Consider the following 23,743-nt stretch of genomic DNA (forward strand, 5'->3'; position numbering starts at 1 on the left):
TAAAAATATTAACAGCATAGCTGAGAATAGCATTTGTAAGCTGCAAATCCCATTGCATTTGCAACCTGCAATTCCCGTTGGAAATTTTCCTTCTAGATTAATGTAAAACTAACATGAAGCAGTAAAAAAATGCTGAACATCTTCAATTTTTTAACAAGAAACCTGGGTGCTTATCTTTGCATTTTGGATCAAGTCAGTATATGAGACAACATCTTTTCTTGCATGTTGATAATTTCATTCCTACAGCTAAAGGCTTCTCATTAGAAGATAAACTATTCTAGTAACCCTGTTTATTTGCCAAATCTATGTGATAGTAACCTTTTTTTGGCAACAATAAGTATGTATTCCAGGTGTAGCATTTGGATTGTTTTCTTGGTTCGGTCTTCTGAAACCAAGCTATTTCTAAAACGAGAAGGGAGAGAATGAATTAAAAAAGGATTTCATCACAATTCTTGATTTTTATCTCCAATGTATGAAGCTCCTCTTGAGATTTTTGCTCTTTGAGACTGAAAAAGAAATGTTGAAAAGTGTTAGCACATTCTAAAATGAATGATGTTGTAGTGAGTTTATCTCCTGGATTCCTTTAGGAGTGACAGCAGAGCTCAAGCCCTTTCCATTCCAGCAAAACTTCTGCTGCATCAGCTTCTCTTTTACAATGCACCCACATTACTGCATCTTCTCTCTCCACTGCCTGTCCCTCCTCTCTTTACATCCCCTATCCTGCATTACCCCCTCTCAGTTTCCCCACTGATGAGTGCTCTCATTCTTCTCACCCTCACCCACCTGACCTCAACATGTCCTTGGAGGCGTGTCCCTTGCGGTGTGCATGAGCCCTGCCCAGGCACAGGGTGGGACAGGCTCACACTGCTCCTCTGCTCTCCCAGCTGTGTCTGGGCTTAGTTTACATGGGCCATGGTCTGCCAGAAAAACAGCACATCCATGCAGATCCTGCTCATTCCTGGTCCCTCCCATGGCCCTGAGCACCTCCCAGTTCCTGATCAGGGACCCCAGTTACCTGAGGAGGAACTGCAATGACCTGTCCCCAGGCACAAGGAGACACTGCTGTGTGTGTAGGGCACCTGAGCCTGCTCTCCAGGTCCTTGACCCACAGCAGGAGGTTTCCTACTGGAGCCTAAGCTGAGCATCTCTGAGCTCTGTCCAGCCTCTCAGGGCTCGCTAGTAGGAGTTGTTCGCTTTATCCTTTGAGCTTCATGTTGTTAGGGAAATAAGTCAGTCACTTGGAATCATGCTTTTAATCTTCATCTAGTGGTGGTAGTAATTACTTATAAAGACCCAATTTCACTCTGCAATGTATCTTGTTATCACCCTGAATCTCTACTGCATCTTTCCCATGCCATGCCATTCTGTAAGCAGTAAAACCTCACAAGGCCTAGATCAGAGGACATGTCCATCATATAAACCTAATCAGTGTTACATTGGAAATCTACTGATGCTTATTGACTTGAATGAATTATCCCCAAAGATACAGTCAGCTGGAAATAAATGTCAGAGCAGCCAATCTTCAGGAAAAGTTTCTGGACTCAAAACTCCCCAGTCACAATCTCAGTGAGGCATGATGCTACCTAACATGAAATTTTCTTTATGAATCTATAAATGAGTACTCCTTCATCTACTGCCCACTGAGTGGATGTCCTACTGGATAAACAAACATCCTGAAGACATGTCTGAAGTTTCAGATTGTACTGAGAAACTAGTGAAAAAGTAGAAACTAATGAGGCTGCAAGAGATAGTTGATGAGCGGATAAAAATTATAAATTGAATATAATTTCACTGCTGCACCATAGTGAAAGGGGAAATGGGACCTCACGGTTTATTTTCTACTACAGTGGACTCTGCTGGCTGCCATAGGGCAATCTGTTTTTAATAAGATTCAACTTAGACAGGATGAAAAGGCCTTCTTTGCCAAATGTGAGAAGTCAGCAGTGCTCATTTTCAATCAGTTTTTTTCAAGCTGCATGACAGAATGGATGAGAATTATATGAAGAACTGATCACTCTTTTCCTGGATTTATTTTTGGCAATAGGTTCTGACACCAGAACAAGGACCATGGGGCTTCTTCCACTGAAGAAAGTCATTGATAAAAGTAATGAAGAAAGTATCACTCTTCCAGGCTGTGAAAAGTTTCCCACACTAGAATGTTATAAACTTTAGTCTCCAGTTAACAAAGCAAATCTAAAAACTGTGAGAGATTTTACCAGGCCATAGGCTGTATGTACATACATACATAAAAGTATGTATGTACATACTTTTACTTGTTGCTAAGTATTCTCTCTCTCTCTGCCTGCTAACACAGAGTCTGAGACAGAAGAAGTCATATCCTAAGGGCTGGCAGACAGCGAGTCAGCTGATTGATGTCTTTCTCAAGATGGTTCTATTTTCAGCATGCTTCAGTCTCTTCTTCATGGGAAATGTCAGCACTGCAATACTTTGCCCATCTCAGATTGCTGAGCAAGACATTCTGTGTGCAGGGTCTGTGCTCACTCTCCCTCTCCTCTTTTTGAGTGTGCCATGCTTTGCTCTCAGCTGGAGCAGAGTCCAGCCCTGCAGTGACAGTAGCAGCACTGGGAGACAGTGGTGGGCAGGATCTATTTAATTTTTCTTTTAGCGTTAAGGCCTTGCTGCTGCTTTCAATACACCCTTTCCTAAGGACTAGCAGCCCCATAGCTGCCTGGCCATGTGCCTCACTCTTGCCTGTTGCAAGGCTGGGTCCACATCCTGCACAGCACAACAGGAAAAAAGCCCCAGAAGTGCTCTGCTGAGTAGACTGTCTTTGTCATTTGCTATTGGGAAAGCAAAGATTTTCAGTTCCAAATGTGAGGGGAGAGAACCCCCAGCTGTCACCCTACAAGAAGCATCAGACATCCCTCACTCTTCTTTCATTGTCTCAAGTAAGAGTTGTTAGATACTTCCTCTGTCTGAATTCTATAAATTATAAATTTCATCTTTTTGCTCAAAGCACTTCCTTATTTTTACAGATATGGGGTTGCTGTGATTTTTAGCTGTTAAAATCTTATATGGTACATGTAAAAACCACGATAATTTGCAACTAATTTTTCATTCTTAGGGACATGCAGAATGTCTTTTATATCTTATCTTTCAGGGAAAGTTAATTTAATATCTTTTAAATATAGTATACCTTCATATTTATCATTATAATATCTTTCTATCCATTGGTACGTATCTCAAGATTCTGGAAATCACCTCAGGTGATTCTGGAATTCATCTCAGCTCTACACATGAGCTGAATTTCAAGAGTTGATATATTGTCTATGAGGGAATGTGAGCTACAACAGGTTTCTGCTTTTCCATTTTCTGTAAAATCACCTTGGATTTAGTTACAATGGGTTGCAGGTTTTTGCCAGGTGGCACAGAAAATCCTTAGCACCTAACCTTTTAATAAAGAAATCAGTTTTGAGAAATACTTTTTTTTTTTCAAGACAGGACAAAAGCTATTAGTTCATTAACCAAATAATATTTCCTTTAGTATATATGAAACTGATTGTCTGATCCCTGGCCTCTCTTACTAAATGATACTCGTTCAGTTTGCTTTTTGATAGGATACTTTCATGCATTTTACATTTTGATATGCAGGGTTTTGACAAGGTTTTTAGAAGACAAAGTCACTCTAGTTTCATACATATTCATGAACTAAGAAAGCTCTTATATTCTAAAGGCCATAGTCTGTACTGCCATTAGGAGAAGTCTATATATGACAGAGCCAAATCTAGAGAAGAAGTTGAGTTATAATCTTAATGAATTTTTAAAGTGAAAATTATTAAAATAAGTCATTTGGCTTATAAATTTAGTTAAAATATCCAATGAAAGTTTTCTTACTGATAACTATGTTCAGAAAATACCAATATTGGCTTTTGTAGCTTTTCTGTGTTCAATGTTTGTTGTGACATTGGATTAAAAAGATTGCAACCAAGAATTTTGGTCATTAATGGCAATTCACACACACACACACATATACATGAAATTCCAATCTTTGTCCAATGATCAATTTTTTCTTTGTCTCTCTTGTGTTTCAGTTGCTGACAAGGCAGCCTACCTGATGGTTCTGTGCTCAGCAGACCTGATTTGACCCTGTGTTGTCCTTGAGTCAAAGCTAGGAATGAATTAGTGACCAAAGCAGTGGATTGTCTTATGGGAATTAGGGCAAACTCCTCTAACAAGGAGATGTGGCTGATACCCAGATGAAGTGCTTCTCTATCAGTGCAGCACTGTGGGCAACAGATAGAAGGAGCTGGTAGCCACTGCCCAGACAGGCACTATGGCCTGATTGCTAGCACAGAAACTTGTTGGGATGGATTGCATGACTGACATGTGCTGTGACTGACAGTTATAAAATATTTGGAAGGGACAGTCAAGGAAGGAGAGATGAGGGAGTTGCCCTGATGAGATGCATCCCCAGATCCTGAGGGAACTGGCAGGTGAAGTGGCTAAGCCACTATCCATCACACCTGACAAGTCATGGTTGTCTGATGAAGTTCCACTGACAGAAAAATCCCATTTTTAAAAAGGGGCAAAAGAAAGACCCAGGGAACTACAGGCTGGTCTGTTTCACCTCTCTACGTGGCAAGATCATGGAGCAGATCCTTCTGGAAAATATGCTATGGTACATTGGCTGGATGATCACACACCGAGAGTTGTGGTCAATGGCTTGAATTTCAGGTTTGCCAAGAACATGGACAGTGGGATTGAGGGCACTGTCAGCAAGTGTGCTGATAACATCAAGCCATGTGCTGCAGTCAATGCACTGGAGAGAAGATAGATTCTGGTTGGATATAAATTGACATTTTTTATGAAGATGCCAGTGAGACACAAGCCCCAGAATAAGGGAATGCCCCTGGGATCATTGGAAGTGTGCTAGCTCAGGTTGAATGGGGCTTTGAGCAACCTGATCTAGTCAAAGATATTCCTACCCACAGCAGTGGTGTTGCACTAGATGATTCTTTTAAGGTTTCTTCCAACCCAAACCATTCTCTGATTTGTCCTCTGAGTTCGGTATGTCTGTGGAAGTCAGAGATTGTGCAGACACAGGACTTCTGATGCCCCCTGCACTCACTGTTTTACACAGGTTGTTTCTGAGCTCCTCCTGTTCAGGGCAGAGGGTGTTTCCACCAGCTTCCCCCTGCCCTGAACAGGGAGCCCAGGGCTGAGCTCTGGTTTTGAGCTCCAGAGCTGCATGCTCATCCTTGGAACAAGCTTTTCATGCCCACAGCAGTGCTTGATGTTGGATATCTCCTTGGATCACGTTTACTGACCTTTCCCCTCTGCTCTTCATTGAGCTTTACCCACTGAGCTCTTTTAATAATCAGAATGCCAATGACCAGGAGAAGAGCTTGTTTAAATAAGCTTCAGTAACAGTGATATTTGTGATGCGAGGGAAATGCTGGACTGAGGATGTATCAGAGTAGCACCACAGTCATGCAATAAAAATCTGCCTTGAGTACACGAAGAAACCATTGGAAATGCAGCAGTATAGTTCACTGGTCCTACATCCAAATTTTCCAAATGCCTTGACTAACTGAACTTCTGTCCTTATGTCTCTAGACAAATTATTTATAGTCAATACATTCACAGCATTGGTAAGATACAAAACATTTCTAAATATATCTTATTAAATCAAATGACTATGCCCTTAGTTCAGTTTGCCAGACAATGCTTTGCCAAAGAATGTTTGCCAAAAAATGTTTTGACCGAAGAAAGGGGAAGAATCCGGAGCACCTGCCAACCAGACTCTATAAAAGAGTCTTTGCAGTGCTCTGCCCTGTCTACTCAAAAGGTTTCAAGGTAAGTGCACTGGATCTAGCTATTAGGTATTTCCATTATTGCATATTATGAATATATATTTTTTCTTTTGAAACTGGTTTCCAACAAAGTTTTTCCATCTACTTTTAAGGCTATAGTATCTATTCTATCTATACTTTTTTATTATTTTATATTAGAATAAAAAGGTTCCTTTAACATATTTCATATTCTCAAATATGATACTAGAATCCATAAAGCCAAAGTAAAATCTGTACAGTACCATAAGACAAAAAAGAAATTTTTACAGTGTTATCATATATAATTTAAGGATGAAACAATATTTTTCTCTTCTGTGTTTAAATCTTTAAACACAAGGAAGGAAACTTCTGGTAGTTTTAACAATTCTAGTAAGTGCTCAGTTTTAAAGCATTAGAAAAGCTGTCCTTGCAAGCAAGGTACATGAACGATCTATTCATGTTACATTTCTTTTCTTCCACAGGGTTCTTTGCTGCTGATGTGCCTTCAGTAAAGTGCAGACATGGCCTCTGCAGATGCTGAGTTAGCCTGTTTTGGGGAGGCTGCTCCTTACCTCCGAAAATCGGAAAAGGAGAGAATTGAGGCCCAGAACAAACCTTTCGATGCCAAGACATCTGTCTTTGTGGTGCATCCCAAAGAATCCTTTGTGAAAGGCAAAATAGAGAGCAGGGAATCGGGCAAAGTCACTGTCAAGACTGAAGGGGGAGAGGTGAGTCAAAAAGAAGGCTCAAGAACAACATTTGATCCCCACTTTGAGCTTTTAGGTGACACATGTGGATCTTTCTGTTTTCTTGGCAGACCCTGACTGTGAAGGAAGATCAAATCTTCTCCATGAACCCTCCCAAGTATGACAAAATCGAGGACATGGCCATGATGACCCACCTCCACGAACCCGCCGTGCTGTACAACCTCAAAGAGCGTTACGCAGCCTGGATGATCTACGTAAGTGGCAGCAGCAGCTTCCTCTGGGCAGCCTCAGGAGCTGCTGGGCCAGGCTCAGGGGAAGCCAACGTGCTGTGTCCCTTCCTCACAGACCTACTCGGGTCTCTTCTGCGTCACTGTCAACCCCTACAAGTGGCTGCCGGTGTACAACCCCGAGGTGGTGTTGGCCTACCGAGGCAAGAAGCGCCAGGAGGCCCCTCCACACATCTTCTCCATCTCTGACAACGCCTATCAGTTCATGCTGACTGGTGAGTTCCATGGTTTTCTTTAAAATCACTTGGCTGTAAACACTCACAAAGGAGAAAAAGTCCCTTAATCGCAAAGTAGTTAATAGTGTTGTGAGGGTGCATGCTCTCTTGTCATTGGAAATGATGAAGACTTCCCTTTGGTTGAAGAGAATCAGGTTAGAGATCATTCAGTCAAACCTGACATCCACACGTTCATTCAAATGGGATGCACCTGCAAGTGCTGAGGGAACTGGAGGACATCATATCTTGTCCTCTGTCATTCACGTTGGAATGGGCAATGCAGTCAGGAGATCTGTGTGAGGACTGGAAGAAAACAAATGTCACAAGTCTTTAAAAAAGGCAAAAGGAAGAGCCAAGGAACTACAGGCATGTCAGCCTCACCTGAGTGTTGGAATGGCTAATCCTGGAGGCTATCTCTAAGAATGCAGAATACAAGAATTTGATCAGGAGTAGTCAGCATGGATTCACCAAAGGGAAATTATGCTTAGCCAACTTGATTTCTTTCTACAATGGGATAACTGCATCAAGACATGAGGGGAAAGCACTGGATATTGTCTACCTGGATTTCAGCAAGGGTTTTGATGCTGTTTCTCATGATATCCTCATAGGCAAACTCAGGGAGTGAGGGCTGGACAAGTGGATGGTGAACTGGATTGAAAATTGGTCTGAATGGCAGGTCTCAAAGGGCTTGTTCTGGGCCTTCAACTGTTCAACATTTTTTTAAATAATGTGGAAGTGATGAAAATATTTCTGATTTGACTGAGTTCTTGAGGTCAGCAAAAATGAAGTCTAATAATGAAGAATTTCAGGGGGACTTTATTACATTAAGTTCTTATTCAGTGAAGTTGCAAGAAATTTTTGTGAACAGGAGTGTGAAACAAATGCCACTGGGGGAAAAACCTTCATTGCTAACAATTTTTATAAGTGTCTTCTAATACTGCTTCAAAATTTTGTCTCAAGGATCATAAATATACAAAATAAAAAGCTGAAACCTGAAGATCACTGAGCAAGAAATAGAGACCAAAACAGAAAGCATTACTATGTGCAAGGGGTATCTGCACCTGGTGTGTTGTATGCATTTCAGGCTTCCTTCTTCACAAAAAAATGTAGTAAAGTGGAACAGGTCAAGAGGAAGATGAAAAGGTTTCCCAAACATAGGACAGGCTGTGCTGGTAGCTCTAGAAAGAAGATTTTTATTACTTTAAAAAATTATGCATGACAAAGATAAGATGAATAGAAAAGACAGAGTACATGATGAAACAAGCTCAACACCAGGAACATATTTTTTCCTTTCTCATTGAGTGATTCAAAAATGGAGCATAACAATGGAACACAAAAATAAGTGAGCATGGATTAAGAAAGCAAACAGATGAAATTGCGGGAAATAAACTCAGCTCAAGCTATTGAAAAAAGATACATTAATTCTAGCTCTGGAAGTACCAAAATTTCAGTATTATAGAGCAGACTATGCTGATAAAGGTTCCTACATGTTTATGATGTTCCTGTAATTTTATTTCATCAAAAACTAATTGGAAACCAACATAAAAACAATTTAGAGAGTCTTGTGGACTGATCAGGAGTGGTTGTTCCTATATAATAAACTTCATGAGAAGCACATGCTCCAGTTCAATTCAGCTTACTCATAGACCATTTAATCAGTAACTCTACAAAACTAATCTTTAGTTGGAATCATTTTCATACACAAAATGAACAGTATGACATGAAGGGACTATCCAGAAAAAGAGCTGCATGTGTGCTACACCAGACACCATAAGAGGGTTGAGATGTCAGCTTCCCACCTGCAGCTGGGAATATGAAAATATTCAAAACGGGTGAAGGCATATGGGCTTATGAAAGATATCAGCTGCCTATTGCAAGTGCATAAATAATAATATTTTCTTTTCTGCCTTGTTCACAGATCGGGAGAACCAGTCCATCCTGATCACGTACGTACACCCCCTGCGCGGGTCCCTGCGGGGCTGCCCGGTGCCAGGGCACCTCCTGCCTGACCACGCACCCTCTGCTTCTCTCTTGCCTTTGGCAGCGGAGAATCTGGGGCCGGGAAGACTGTGAACACAAAGCGTGTCATCCAGTACTTTGCAACAATTGCAGCCAGTGGAGAGAAGAAGAAGGAGGATAAGTCATCAGGCAAAATGCAGGTGAGTGAGGAAGGACAGACGGAATGCTTGGCCTGTCATTGCTCTCTCAACCAAACAGAGTCACTGAATAATTATGTCCCTGCAGGGAACGCTTGAGGATCAAATCATCAGCGCCAACCCACTGCTGGAGGCCTTTGGAAACGCCAAGACCGTGAGGAACGACAACTCCTCACGCTTTGTGAGTTTTTGCTTAGCATAAGATCTCCCCCCATCATGGCAGCACACACGATGCCTGAGCAGTTCTTCCTGCAAAGGAGACGTCAGCAGAACACATCCAGGCTGACCTGCTGCTGCTGTTCTGCTTAACAGGGCAAATTCATCAGAATCCACTTTGGTGCCACAGGCAAACTGGCTTCTGCTGACATTGAAACTTGTAAGAGAGTCTCCTGGATTGCTCCCATCCCTTCCTAAATTCCCACATCCAGGTACATTCTCAGAAGGTTCTAACTCTTTCTACCATCCTTGCCAGATCTGCTGGAGAAGTCCAGAGTCACTTTCCAGCTCCAGGCAGAAAGGAGCTACCACATCTTTTATCAAATCATGTCCAACAAGAAGCCAGAGCTAATTGGTAGGAAGGAGCATTATGGCTTTTTGGGGTTGATCACTGAGGAACAGCTCCCTCTCTCACCTGACTGGAAAAGTAAACCTATTCCTTGGCTCTTCCTCTTTGCAGACATGCTCCTCATTACCACCAACCCCTATGATTTCCACTATGTGAGTCAAGGGGAGGTCACTGTCCCCAGCATTGATGACCAGGAGGAGCTGATGGCCACAGATGTAAGTAACCCAGCAACAAGGTCCCTACTGGGCATGTCTTGAGGGTGACATGTCTGACCCACTGAGGACACATTTTTTAAGTCATTATTTTGACTGCAGAGTGCCATTGACATCCTGGGCTTCACTGCAGACGAGAAAACAGCCATCTACAAGCTGACAGGGGCTGTCATGCACTATGGGAACCTGAAGTTCAAGCAGAAACAACGAGAGGAGCAGGCAGAGCCTGATGGCACCGAAGGTAGCAGCAAGTTCAGGGGCTGATTTGTGCTAAGCCCTTCTCTGCCTCCAGAGGCAATATGTTAGCCTCCAGAGGCACACTGCAGTTGCCCGAGTCTCCACATAAAACATTGAGAGATCCTTTTTTGCCCCTGGTCCATCTAACTGCAGAGGCGCTTGCCTAGTCATGAGAAGTTCCATTATTCTATCCAATGGTGGCTCCCCAAAATCATGCTGCCTGAAAGCAGGAACTTAAATTTTAACACAGAATATCCATCTTTCTCTCTTGAAAACTTCCAAGCACTAAGACACCCTGATGGGCAATTGTGTTTTTGATGAAATAAGTCCTGCAAGCTGTGCTACCCAGAAATCCCCTTTCCACAGAAAAAGAATGTGCCTTGCCTTATGTCCTAGAGGCTTTTGTTTTTCTTCTGGGAAATTCCAGGTTCCAGGCTCTTCCTATCCAAGCCATACTTGTTCTTGCTTTCAAAGACGACCACCCGTAGTGTCCAGAATTTGCATTGCCTTCTGTATGAGATGAGATAAATGTTCTTCCATTCCTAGAACAGGAACAGCAAAGTTGTTCACAATACCTGAATTCTAGAGATTGTCCATAAACAAATGCTTTTCTCTCTCCCTCCACCTCTAGTGGCTGACAAGGCTGCCTACCTAACGGGCCTAAACTCTGCTGAATTTCTCAAGGCCTTGTGTTACCCCCGAGTCAAGGTTGGGAATGAATACGTGACCAAAGGTCAAAACGTGACACAGGTAACATCTGACAGTTGAAAATGCACAACTTCAAGGAGTATGTGCAGATTTTGCTTTGCCCCTCAGAGGTATCTCCAGTCCTGTCTCCTCTGCTCTAGGTGAACAATGCAGTGGGTGCCCTGGCAAAGGCAATGTTTGAGAAGATGTTCCTGTGGATGGTTGTTCGCATCAACCAGCAGCTGGACACGAAGCAGCCCAGGCAGTACTTCATTGGTGTCCTGGACATTGCTGGCTTTGAGATCTTTGATGTAAGGAGCAAGGGTTTGACACCACAGTCAAGCGATGGGCAAGGAAGGGTCAGGAGGACTCAGAAACACATAGAGGACTAAGGCTCACACAGCTATGGGCCAAGGGTTGGGAGCTCTTTTTAAGGCAGTGTCTGGGCAAGTTCACAGCATGTTTCCTGTTCTGTGAATGCAGTGATGATGCAAGGACTTCTGTGTCAGAGCACAAACATGCTCAGATTATTGTTCTGAGGCCAGGGAAATGTTTGGGTGGGACACTGAGGTGGTTTTTAGCATCCAGCAGCTCACAGAACTGACACCAGGGAGCTACTGAGCTTACCAAAGATTTGCAGCTGAGTAGCACAGTGAAAAATATTTGTAACTTTTGGCTTGATTTGTGAAGTAATAATGAAAATATTCTTCAAGGACAGTGGGTGTTAGATTAGAAACACATGGTATAGTAGCGTTGGGACTGTTGTTTCAACTTCAAACAGCCTTAGGAGAATGGCAGCAAAGGCCTGTGGGTTTTGGCACGCCTTGAGAACCTGTGCACCTTTCCTTGCTTTGGGCAGTTCAACAGCTTTGAGCAGCTGTGCATCAACTTCACCAATGAGAAACTGCAACAGTTCTTCAACCACCACATGTTCGTGCTGGAGCAGGAGGAGTACAAGAAGGAGGGGATTGAATGGGAGTTCATTGACTTTGGCATGGACCTGGCTGCCTGCATTGAGCTCATTGAGAAGGTACCTTTCTCTTGCATGTATACAATGGCTGTTCAAATTCTGTGATGTTTCTGAGGTACAGTCAGATTCAAAGTCCACAGACAAATTTGAGAAATAAATATCATATCACCTGACCTCCCCAAACTACAGAGCCCCTTGTAGCTGTTTTCCCCATATATTTCTCTTTATCATTGCTCCCCCAATTCTACAATCAATTCTCATGTGGACTGGACAGCCATTCCTACCAGTTCAATGATGATAGAGTGCAGGGAGGCAAGGGATGGCAGAAATAAACTCCTTGACTGAGAACAAATCCTGGTAAACTCAGGCTTTCATGCAGACTTTTATGTTCATAGCTCATGCTTCTTGTTATTGTCATAGAGTCACAGAATGGTTTGGGTTGGAAGGGGTGATAAAGAACATTTTGTTCCAATCCCTTACCATGCTGAGGGAACTCCTTCCACTAGACCAGGCAGGTGAACATCCCAACCAAAGTGAGATTGAACATTTCCATTATAACCTTTCCTGTCACTTCTTGTGATTTCTCCCAGCCCATGGGCATCTTCTCCATCCTGGAAGAGGAGTGCATGTTCCCCAAGGCAACTGACACCTCTTTCAAGAACAAGCTCTATGACCAGCACCTGGGCAAGTCCAACAACTTCCAGAAGCCCAAGCCTGCCAAAGGCAAGGCTGAGGCCCACTTCTCCCTGGTGCACTACGCTGGCACAGTGGACTACAACATCACTGGGTGGCTGGAGAAGAACAAGGACCCTCTGAATGAAACTGTCATTGGGCTGTACCAGAAATCATCTGTGAAGACCCTGGCTTTACTCTTTGCCAACTATGGTGGAGCAGATGCTGGTCAGTTTTGTGGAAATTGTATTTTTATTGTGGAACAAAGTTTTCTTAGAGTTAAAGCTGCAAAGACTAAAAATATAAAGTGGCTTTGTGTTCTGTAGTATCCAGTAACAAATTGCCAATAATAAAAAAATGTTTCTTTTTCTTTTCTGTGACTTGCAGAGGCTAGTGGTGGTGGTGGTGGCAAGAAGGGAGGCAAGAAGAAGGGTTCTTCCTTCCAGACTGTCTCTGCTCTCTTCAGGGTAAGAGCAGAATTTATTTCCTCATTTAAATATCTTCAGAAATAAAATAGGAATTCAGTGAAATTGCAGTCAGAAGACAGGCCTGTAATTCACTAAGACTGATTCATATTTATACTCTTTTTACACCAACATAATCATGTATTTCGTACAGTTCAAGACCCAGAAAGACTCAGGTTTTTTTTATGCACATCATAGATAGGCATGAGGTCCTTACTAGATTAAACCTGAACTTTTCCTTGTAATCTCACAGGAGAATTTAAACAAGCTGATGGCTAACTTGAGAAGCACTCACCCCCATTTTGTACGGTGCATCATCCCAAATGAAACTAAAACACCTGGTAAGTCAAGCCAGTGGGAGGAAAGCTTGAGCAGCAGAAGCTCTTCTCCTGAGTGTCAAACAGCAGGGTAGTCACTAATGGTGGTATTTGTCAGGTGCCATGGAGCACGAGCTGGTGCTGCACCAGCTGCGCTGTAACGGCGTGCTGGAAGGGATCAGGATTTGCAGGAAAGGCTTCCCCAGCAGAGTCCTCTATGCTGACTTCAAACAGAGGTAAGAGTCCTGCATTTCTGCCAATTCAGATCAAACTGAAGAGCCTGATCATCTTAACAATCTTTACATTTTACATTGTCATGTTTTGTTGTGAATTGATGATTTATTTTATGCTGATTGTGAGGATTCACTTGGACTCTGAGTTAATGGTATGAATGATTCTTGCTCTCTCTTGCAGTGTCTTTCAAGTCTTGCACTGTCTTCAAAGAATGCACTCTCTAATACATTCAGCCTTTGCTGAGTAGGCAGTGAGGTTCAATCACAGTGATGGTTTCAGAACTGTTGATTTGTTAATGTTCTGCTTTCTCCTACAGATACAGAGTACTTAATGCCAGTGCTATTCCAGAAGGTCAGTTTATGGATAACAAGAAGGCTTCAGAGAAGCTTCTTGGGTCCATTGATGTAGACCACACACAGTACAGATTTGGTCACACCAAGGTAGAATGAAGTTCTGTATTTAAATACAGTGTGCCCCAGTAATGCACTACCCAACACTGATGTACTACAATCTTGCCTTTCTCAAGGTATTCTTCAAAGCTGGACTGATAGGTGTGCTAGAGGAGATGAGAGATGAGAAACTGGCAGAGATTATGACCATGATACAAGCCAGGTGCAGAGGCTTCCTGATGAGAGTGGAGTACCAGAGAATGGTGGAGCGGAGGTAGGTACTTCTCACTCATTTGTTATGTTCTAATGGTAGCTGGCTAATTGAGTCAAAATTGACTGAACACAGGATATTCAATAACCATGTGGATTTGTTTTCAGGGACTCCATCTTCTGCATCCAGTACAATGTTCGTTCATTCATGAATGTCAAACACTGGCCATGGATGAAGCTGTTCTTCAAGATCAAGCCCTTGCTGAAGAGTGCAGAGTCTGAGAAGGAGATGGCCAACATGAAACAGGAGTTTGAGAAAACCAAGGAGGAGCTTGCAAAGTCTGAGGCAAAGCGGAAGGAGCTTGAGGAGAAAATGGTGGCCTTGGTGCAGGAGAAAAATGACCTGCAGCTCCAAGTGCAGGCTGTGAGTACCACTGCTCATTTCCCCCTGGAAAAAGAATGATATACTGTCAGAATGCTTCTTGTCCTGCAAAGAGACTCACAGGAATTAATGGGTGGAAGAAAACAGTCTAAATCACATACTCTGAGGCACTCTAATGTTGAGTAAACAGGAACTGGGCCTTAGTGAGAGTCCTGGCAGACTCATATGGCACTTACCATTCCTATTGTCTGAGGAAAGAGCCTTGTAACACCAGCCAATGTGTATTGAACTGTGGAGAACTTGGAGCTGGAAGAGAAATAATTTTCAAAACAGTCTTTCTGTTTAACACTGTAAAAGCAAACCTGAGAAAGACATACTTTTCCTCCAAATTCAATTAGGAAAACAAATTTGACCAAAGCAAACAAATCTTTCTCCACTAAAGTATTCTCATAAAGCTTCTATTGCTCAAATACTATGGAGATTAATAATCAATTAAATGGAAGCAGCTATTGCATATTTTTTCCATGAGGAAAATACTCCAAGGAATTCTTCCTCCTGCAACTAGGAACTGAAGAAACCCCTATCCCATTCTGCTTGAGGGTGGTATGAGGCAGTCTCATACCACTGGGAACCCTGGGAGACATATTTAGGAAGCACAAAAACTTTGGAGTAAATATTAATTCCAAATGAAAAGGTTTCCCAGTAGACAACACTCAAGATCCTTCTGTTGCAGGAGTTGAAGGTCAGGTTCAGCTGTTTCCCAGTAATAAAAGAGGCAGAGCAGATAAAGTTCAAAATATTAGAACCCACAAATTTCTGTCTCTCCACCAGGAAGCAGATAGCTTGGCTGATGCTGAGGAAAGGTGTGACCAGCTCATCAAAACCAAAATCCAGCTGGAAGCCAAAATTAAGGAGGTGACTGAAAGGGCTGAAGAAGAAGAGGAAATTAATGCTGAATTGACAGCCAAGAAGAGGAAGCTGGAGGATGAATGTTCAGAGCTGAAGAAAGATATTGATGACCTTGAGCTAACACTGGCCAAGGTGGAGAAGGAAAAACATGCCACTGAAAACAAGGTAAAGCACAGGGGGTCAAAAAGTTGGTCGAAAAGTCAAAGTTTCTGTGAGCAAAAGAACAACCCAAGGACATGTTACCTTTTAAACATATGAGCTGGGCCTGACCTAAGAAGTGAAAGGAAAAGCACATCTGGCTAAGCACAGCAGAGGGAAAATTTACGCTAATAAGCCAGCCTGTTTTCCACTGAATTTTGACAATTGCTCTTGTTTTTAGGTGAAAAACCTGACTGAGGAGATGGCAGCTTTGGACGAGACCATTGCCAAGCTGACAAAAGAGAAGAAAGCCCTCCAAGAGGCCCATCAGCAGACCCTGGACGACCTGCAGGTAGAGGAAGACAAAGTCAATACTCTGACCAAAGCCAAGACCAAGCTGGAACAGCAAGTGGATGATGTAAGCACACAGACAAATAGCAGGAACAGGACAGGTATGGAGTCCAGCCTGGCTGGCAGAGCCCTGATGGTCTTGTTGTGTTTAGCTGGAAGGGTCCCTGGAGCAAGAGAAGAAACTGCGCATGGACCTGGAGAGAGCTAAGAGGAAACTGGAAGGAGACCTGAAGCTGGCCCAGGACAGCATCATGGATTTGGAGAATGATAAGCAGCAGCTGGATGAGAAACTGAAGAAGTAAGTGTGGCTCTGGGACTCCTGAGTGCTGGGCTGCAGCACTTGTCTCTTTTCTCTGAGCTCTAACACGGTTCACTTGGCCCAAAGGAAAGACTTTGAGATCAGCCAGATCCAGAGCAAGATCGAGGATGAACAAGCCCTGGGCATGCAATTTCAGAAGAAGATCAAGGAGCTGCAGGCAAGTCTCTGTTCCTTCCCCTGCCTTGCTCAGGCTCAGCTCAGGCAGGAGGAGGGCACGGGTGTGAAGGGTCCCTGGTGTTCTGCAGGCCCGTATTGAGGAGCTGGAGGAGGAAATTGAGGCAGAGCGAACCTCTCGCGCTAAAGCAGAGAAGCATCGCGCTGACCTGTCCAGGGAGCTGGAGGAGATCAGCGAGCGCCTGGAAGAAGCAGGAGGTGCCACAGCAGCTCAGGTGGAGATGAACAAGAAGCGTGAGGCGGAATTCCAGAAGATGCGCCGTGACCTGGAAGAGGCCACGCTGCAGCACGAAGCCACGGCTTCCGCCCTGCGCAAGAAGCACGCGGACAGCACAGCTGAGCTGGGCGAGCAGATCGACAACCTGCAACGCGTGAAGCAGAAGCTGGAGAAGGAGAAGAGTGAGCTGAAGATGGAGATTGACGACTTGGCCAGCAACATGGAGTCTGTCTCCAAAGCCAAGGTATGGAGTTGCAGGAGAAAATGCTCGCAGGAACAAAGTGTGGCACAAAAGCTGCCTCTTCCACACACATTCCCAGAAACAAAATCCCCACTGTGATAACAACAAGGCAGAGTGCAGACCATCATTTCTTTTCCTTTCCCTTGTTTCCTAGGCCAATCTAGAGAAGATGTGCCGCACACTGGAAGATCAGCTGAGTGAGCTTAAAACGAAGGAGGAGCAGAATCAGCGCATGATCAACGACCTCAATACGCAAAGAGCTCGTCTGCAGACAGAGTCAGGTGAGACATCCTCGTCCCCAAAGTTCAATGGCAGGACCTGCATGGCCTGAGCGAGCCAGAGAGTACAAGGTGGCAGCTGGTATGAGCTCTCCAGGCCGTTCCAGGTTATGTGGCTTTACAGGCAGAAGTTGTCATAGGAGGAACAATCTACTTCCTTTTTTCCCTTTCCTTTTCCAGGTGAATATTCCCGCCAGGTGGAGGAGAAAGATGCTCTGATTTCTCAGCTGTCTAGGGGCAAGCAAGGATTTACCCAACAGATTGAGGAACTCAAGAGACATCTAGAGGAAGAAATCAAGGTCTGGAAGTACCCTACTCTCCACAGCCAACATCACCCCCAAAAGCATCTCTAGAATCCTGTCTGACGCTCGACTGCTTCAGTGTTCCTTCCCTAAACACACACAGGACTGGAGGGAACAGCACTAATGCACAGCCCCTCACTCTTCCAGTAGACAGGGAAGGAAGCACTATGCTGTATGTGCTGGAGGAAGTCATCCACATGAGATTCTTCCATGAGATTCTGATAATCCCCTCTAAGACAGGATTCAGCCACACATGTCAGAACATATATACCAACAGCAGATTACAATCCCAAGTGTCACTAATGCTTCCTGATGCTCCAGAAAGTGTCAATGAGGGCTTCACCAGCTCCAAGCTCTACATTTGCCCAATTAGAGTCTCATTCCAATTTCACTTTCAAGTTCACATTGAAGAGGCATTTAAAGACAAGTATTCAAGTTAACCAAACCCAATATCCCCACAGGCCAAGAACGCCCTGGCCCACGCCCTGCAGTCCGCTCGCCACGACTGTGACTTGCTCCGGGAACAATATGAGGAGGAGCAGGAGGCCAAGGGGGAGCTGCAGCGAGCCCTGTCCAAGGCCAATGGTGAAGTGGCCCAGTGGAGAACCAAATACGAGACGGACGCGATTCAGCGCACGGAGGAGCTCGAGGAGGCCAAGTATGTGGGGAAGCAGGATGGCAAATGACTGGAGAGAACCAAAACTGGTCAAGGGAATTTGGAATCTCTGAGAGTGGGTTAAGATATGAATGGGATGGAGGCAATGATATACTGTCTTTATAAAGGAATGGGAGAGCAGCGGGAAGAGAAAAAGTGTAGCTTGGAAGGAGAAAACATAGTCATTATAAGTGCAAAGACACACCTAATCCTCCACAGGTTATAAAACACAGCAAAGGATCAATCCTTACATACCTGTGAAATTGCTTGCCTAAAAAAACCTCAAATTGACAAACCTGCCCTCTTATGACATTGCAGAACTGATGCCCTTCCAAGCCCTTCCAATGTACAACTTTGCTTGTCTCCTCCCAGGAAGAAGCTGGCCCAGCGCCTGCAGGATGCAGAGGAACATGTTGAGGCTGTCAATGCCAAATGTGCCTCCCTGGAAAAGACAAAGCAGCGGCTGCAGAATGAAGTGGAGGACCTGATGATTGACGTGGAGAGATCCAATGCTGCCTGCGCTGCTCTGGATAAGAAGCAGAAGAACTTTGACAAGGTCTTTTGGCCTCCAGCACCAGCACTCCTGGCCAGAGCACGGCCCCGTGATGGCCACAGCCCTGCTCACACCCCGTTTCTCTGCAGATCCTGGCAGAATGGAAGCAGAAGTATGAGGAAACGCAGGCTGAGCTGGAGGCCTCGCAGAAGGAGTCGCGCTCTCTGAGCACGGAGCTGTTCAAGATGAAGAATGCCTATGAGGAGTCCTTGGACCATCTGGAAACAATGAAGCGGGAGAACAAGAACTTGCAGCGTAAGTCCCTCTGCTCCTCACTGGCCTTTCTCGCTATCAGCCAGCACCAGCATTGTTCATGGGTCTGTGCCTGCAGGTCTGCAGAGATGCCTGTCACCTGGGTGGGACAGGGCCCTTCCCATTCTGCTCAGTGCCTGACCATGCCATTGATCTTTGTTCCCACAGAGGAGATTTCCGACCTCACGGAGCAGATTGCGGAGGGAGGAAAGGCAATTCATGAGCTGGAGAAAGTCAAGAAGCAGGTTGAGCAGGAGAAATCGGAACTGCAAGCCTCCCTGGAGGAAGCTGAGGTACAGACAATGCTGATAAATTATGTCCCACCAAGAGTATGGGTGTAGTCCTTTGGAGAGAGAAGAGGAAAGCAAACTTACCTTTAATGTGGACCTGCATAAAAGATTACTTAGAAAGTAAGACACTCTTTGTGTTGAATTGTCCAGGCCTCCCTGGAACATGAGGAGGGGAAGATCCTGCGCCTGCAGCTTGAGCTCAACCAAGTGAAGTCTGAGATTGACAGGAAGATAGCAGAGAAAGACGAGGAGATTGACCAGATGAAGAGGAACCACCTCAGAATTGTGGACTCCATGCAGAGCACCCTGGATGCTGAGATCAGGAGCAGGAATGAAGCCCTGAGGCTGAAGAAGAAGATGGAGGGAGACCTGAATGAAATGGAGATCCAACTGAGCCATGCCAACCGCCAGGCTGCAGAGGCACAGAAGAACCTGAGGAACACCCAGGCTGTGCTCAAGGTCCGTTCAGCTGAGCTACAGAAAGAGAAAAGAGATCCCTGACATTTCTGCCACTCAACCGCCACTGATGCCTTGTAATTTCCCTTGTGTCTCTTTCCAGGACACTCAGCTGCACTTGGATGATGCTCTCAGGACACAGGATGACCTGAAGGAGCAGGTGGCCATGGTGGAGCGCAGAGCAAACCTGCTGCAGGCTGAAGTTGAGGAGCTCCGGGCAGCCCTGGAGCAGACGGAGCGGTCGAGGAAATTGGCTGAGCAGGAGCTCCTGGATGCCACTGAGCGTGCACAGCTCCTCCACACCCAGGTCAGGCACTGCTGGAAATGATTGTCATTCCCAAGTGATAACAAAGGCTTAAGTTGTTATTCATCTTGTAAGTGATTACTGTGTAAACATTTGAAGAAGTGGCTGCAATATGTCCCCTCCAGCCAGCTCTCAATATCTGGTTTACTGTTGTGGTGCTAAAGAAATCTCTTGCACTAACGACTTTCCTAAACTCTAGCTGTACTTTCAGGCCTTGATGTGGAGGCATTTGGTCTGACAGTAGGAATCCTGTCTTTCCTGTTGCACAGAACACCAGCCTGATCAACACCAAGAAGAAGCTGGAGACGGACATTTCCCAGATCCAGGGTGAAATGGAGGATACCATCCAGGAAGCCCGCAATGCTGAGGAGAAGGCCAAGAAGGCCATCACAGATGTGAGTTGGGCACTCCTGGCATTGCTGAGGATGAATGTACTCTCCCCAAAATATCTCCAGCCCCAAAATGGCTTTGGCCTTTTGCTCTGATCAGGCGGCCATGATGGCAGAAGAGCTGAAGAAGGAGCAGGACACCAGTGCCCACCTGGAGAGGATGAAGAAGAACCTGGACCAGACGGTGAAGGACCTGCAGCACCGACTGGAAGAGGCCGAGCAGCTGGCACTGAAGGGAGGGAAGAAGCAGATCCAGAAGCTGGAGGCCAGGGTGTGTAGGGCTGGGGCTGGGCCTGAGTGAGCGTGTCCTTGGAGAGACATTGTCAGGGAAGCTGCAGGGATGGGCTTGTCCTTGCAGGTGCGGGAGCTGGAAGGGGAGGTTGATGCTGAGCAGAAGCGCAGCGCTGAAGCCGTGAAGGGCGTGCGCAAGTACGAGCGGAGGGTGAAGGAACTCACCTACCAGGTAAGGCAGGAGTCCTCCTGCTCTCACAGGCCTTTCTCACAGTGAGTCACATTTTGCACACACCATCCCCAAGGGGAATTGCTAACCTCACGTAGTGCAGAACCAAGAATTGACTCTCTTTCCTGTTTGTCAAACACTCTAGTCTGAGGAAGACAGGAAGAATGTCCTCAGGCTGCAGGATCTGGTGGACAAGCTGCAAATGAAAGTGAAATCCTACAAGAGACAAGCTGAGGAGGCTGTAAGTATTGCTTGGAGAAAGGGCCAAGGCCACATTCCATTGGGGCAGGACACACATTGAATGAGGCTGAATACCAGGAGAGGAGTATGAAAGAAACTCCCGAGACACAACTGTCTTGGCCTTGCTTTGCTCTTGTGTCATGAGGACTTGGTGAGCTCTGGGCACCCTGCGGTCAGGGACAATCATTAAGGGAAGTTCTGCAGCCTGTTTCACACAGGTGACCAGAGTAAACAAACCCAGGGGCCACACCCAGTGACTGACAAGTTCTGCATGTCTGCCAATAATCAGCAGCAGAAAACTGCAGAGTCTTCTTAACCCAATAACTCATACAGAAATGTAGTGTAAGAGTAAGTATAGAAATGATAAATTGAAGTCATGAAATTGCTTCTCACTTGTGACACTGTTCTGGTGATGCTTGTCCCAGTAAGGACAAACTCCTGATAAGGGGAGGATGAGGAGCTCTGTGTGAGGCTGATGTGTGAGCAGTGGTGGGAGGGGGATGGAGATTTGCAGCCCCATAAGGCTGACTGGCAGCAGGAGTGAAAGCCCTGCCCTGTGCTCCTGAGCCCTGATTCCCTCTCCTCTCACAGGAGGAGCTGTCCAATGTCAACCTCTCCAAGTTCCGCAAGATCCAGCACGAGCTGGAGGAAGCCGAGGAGCGGGCTGACATTGCAGAGTCACAGGTCAACAAGCTCCGAGCCAAGAGCCGGGACATTCACGGCAAGAAGATAGAAGAGGAAGAGTGAGGATGTCATGAGGCATCAAAGTGACCTGAGGGCGGCACAAAATGTGAACCCTTTGTCACTTCTTTCTTTCTGCATTTGTGTTTTTAACTGTTTTAGTGTTTAGAGAATAAATACCATAGATTCCTTGTGTGCATACCATGAGCAGTACTTTTCATTTCTTTCTGGTTTTATTGGTTAGACCTTTATTACCATTTTTGCTACTGTTTTGCACAGTTTTGTCTTGCAATCTCTGTGTACCTATGTCACAATGCAGCCTTTTTGTCATCTAGTTCCTGACTACTTATCCCTTCTTTTTTTCTTAGTGACTAAGGTGTGACTCTTCATCACATGAAGAGAAATCAAGGACAATAATTGCTGATAGTGACTCCTGCAAGTTCTTCCTACTGGTATACCCCAGACAATATCTTATATTATATTCACTCTTATAGCATCTCAGCACTTTTCAGCTTGCAGTTGTCAGGTGTGAGATGCTCCTTTTGCTGGCCTCTGAGAGTGATTTATAGACTGGTTTATGAGTTTATGTTTTTTTGTGAAGCTGACAGAAAGTAGTCTTTAGTCTCCACTATTTTTTCTTCTTGAATTTAATTAGAAGACCATGAAGAGTATCACATCCCCTTGAATTAAAACTGGAGAAGGTTGGTGACAGTTCTGTGAGAATTCCTTTAGTTTCTATAAGTTATATCAGTGTCTACAAAAGCTGAGTTTCTGCCACACTGTTTTCTGAAACGCTGTCCTGTCTTGGGGTATTTTTCTTTCCTGATGAGAAAGATCAGCTGTTTGATGTGGTGTTTTCCTTACTGGTGTTGTAGAAACTCAAAACCCACACCAGGAGCTTCTCTCACTAGCCTATGGCAAGAGAGGTCAGAGAAGACAGCGGGGAAGAGACAGCTTGTAGTAGTCCAGCAGTGAAAGGAAAACACTTCATTAGAAGCTGTTATTTCATTAGTAGCTGTTATTTCATTGGTAGCTGTCTAGACGAATGATTTTCCATTCAATGTGCAAAAGAAGCGATAAAGTTGGGCAATTAAATGACAGATTCTGAGCCTGAGCAGAGATCCACATAAACTGACAATGAAGACTTGAGTGCAGAGGGAGAAAGTTACCATGTTCAGTCCTGACTCCTAGGGCAGAGTACACTGAAATCCCAGGGAGTGCTGGACCAAGCATATGTAACACCTCCAGGGAAAGAACTGGTGTGGGGAACTGAGGACAGGGAGTTTATGTCCTTCCAAAAGGAGCAGTCTGTTAAATTCCAGTCAGCCTTGCATATGAAAAAACACAAAAATATGAGAGGATAGATGAGCATGTGGATAGAGAGATACAGTGGATATAATTGACTTTCCAAAGTCAATGATAGGATTTCCAAAACCTTTCAGCAAGGTTATGAAAGCCAACAAAGGCTTTTATAGAAGTGAGGAAGCCATGGGATAAGCAGGAAGCGTCTTACTCAGATAGAGACAGAATGAAAGAGTTATGAGTGCTGGGGCCTGTGTTGTTCAATTTACTGAAAAAGCAGACAACATCAAGCTGGCTGTTTCAGCTGATACACCGATGGGAAGGAATATCATCCAGTTAAAGAGCTGTCATGAGGCCCCATCTGTAGTGCTGTATTCAGCTCTGGGACCCCCAGTAAAAAACGGACAATGGACCTGGTGGAGCAGATGTAGAGCAGAGCCACAAAAAAATTATCCAAGTCCTGGAATGCCTCTGCTATGAAGAAAGGCTTACTTAGTTGTGCCTGCTCAGCATAGAGATGAGAAGGCTCTGAGAAGACCATATTGCAGGTTTTCAATATATAAAGGCAGCTCTTAAGAGGGGGGAAGAGTTTTACCTAGGCCTGTAGCCACAGGACAAGGGGAAAAGTTTTAAATTAAAAAGGGTAGATTCTGGTTGGATATAAATTAACATTTTTTAAGAAGAGGCCAGTGAGACACAGGAACAGACAGGCCCCAGAATAAGGGAATGTCCCATC

The 23,743-nt window shown here is 44.8% G+C and overlaps 1 protein-coding gene across 1 annotated transcript; it reads left to right on the forward strand.

Annotated features, from left to right (window-relative positions):
• The first annotated feature begins 6,311 nt into the window (after nucleotides 1-6,311).
• Nucleotides 6,312-21,892, forward strand: LOC128816894 (myosin heavy chain, skeletal muscle, adult-like). Its single transcript, XM_053994863.1, has 38 exons — nucleotides 6,312-6,520; nucleotides 6,610-6,753; nucleotides 6,845-7,001; nucleotides 8,920-8,947; nucleotides 9,046-9,160; nucleotides 9,246-9,338; nucleotides 9,470-9,533; nucleotides 9,630-9,728; nucleotides 9,834-9,937; nucleotides 10,037-10,175; nucleotides 10,803-10,921; nucleotides 11,020-11,169; nucleotides 11,718-11,888; nucleotides 12,419-12,728; nucleotides 12,888-12,967; nucleotides 13,218-13,305; nucleotides 13,400-13,517; nucleotides 13,832-13,955; nucleotides 14,042-14,178; nucleotides 14,283-14,538; nucleotides 15,328-15,570; nucleotides 15,785-15,961; nucleotides 16,047-16,192; nucleotides 16,280-16,370; nucleotides 16,459-16,848; nucleotides 17,000-17,126; nucleotides 17,304-17,422; nucleotides 17,887-18,083; nucleotides 18,453-18,636; nucleotides 18,723-18,888; nucleotides 19,054-19,178; nucleotides 19,326-19,634; nucleotides 19,735-19,938; nucleotides 20,205-20,330; nucleotides 20,425-20,595; nucleotides 20,683-20,787; nucleotides 20,930-21,025; nucleotides 21,616-21,892. The coding sequence occupies exons 1-38, from the start codon at nucleotides 6,314-6,316 to the stop codon at nucleotides 21,769-21,771; spliced, it is 5,835 nt and encodes a 1,944-aa protein (XP_053850838.1). The 5' UTR covers nucleotides 6,312-6,313; the 3' UTR covers nucleotides 21,772-21,892.
• Nucleotides 21,893-23,743: the final 1,851 nt, after the last annotated feature.

This window comes from Vidua macroura, chromosome 19 (genome assembly GCF_024509145.1).
Source record: "Vidua macroura isolate BioBank_ID:100142 chromosome 19, ASM2450914v1, whole genome shotgun sequence".
Lineage (NCBI taxonomy): Eukaryota > Metazoa > Chordata > Aves > Passeriformes > Viduidae > Vidua > Vidua macroura.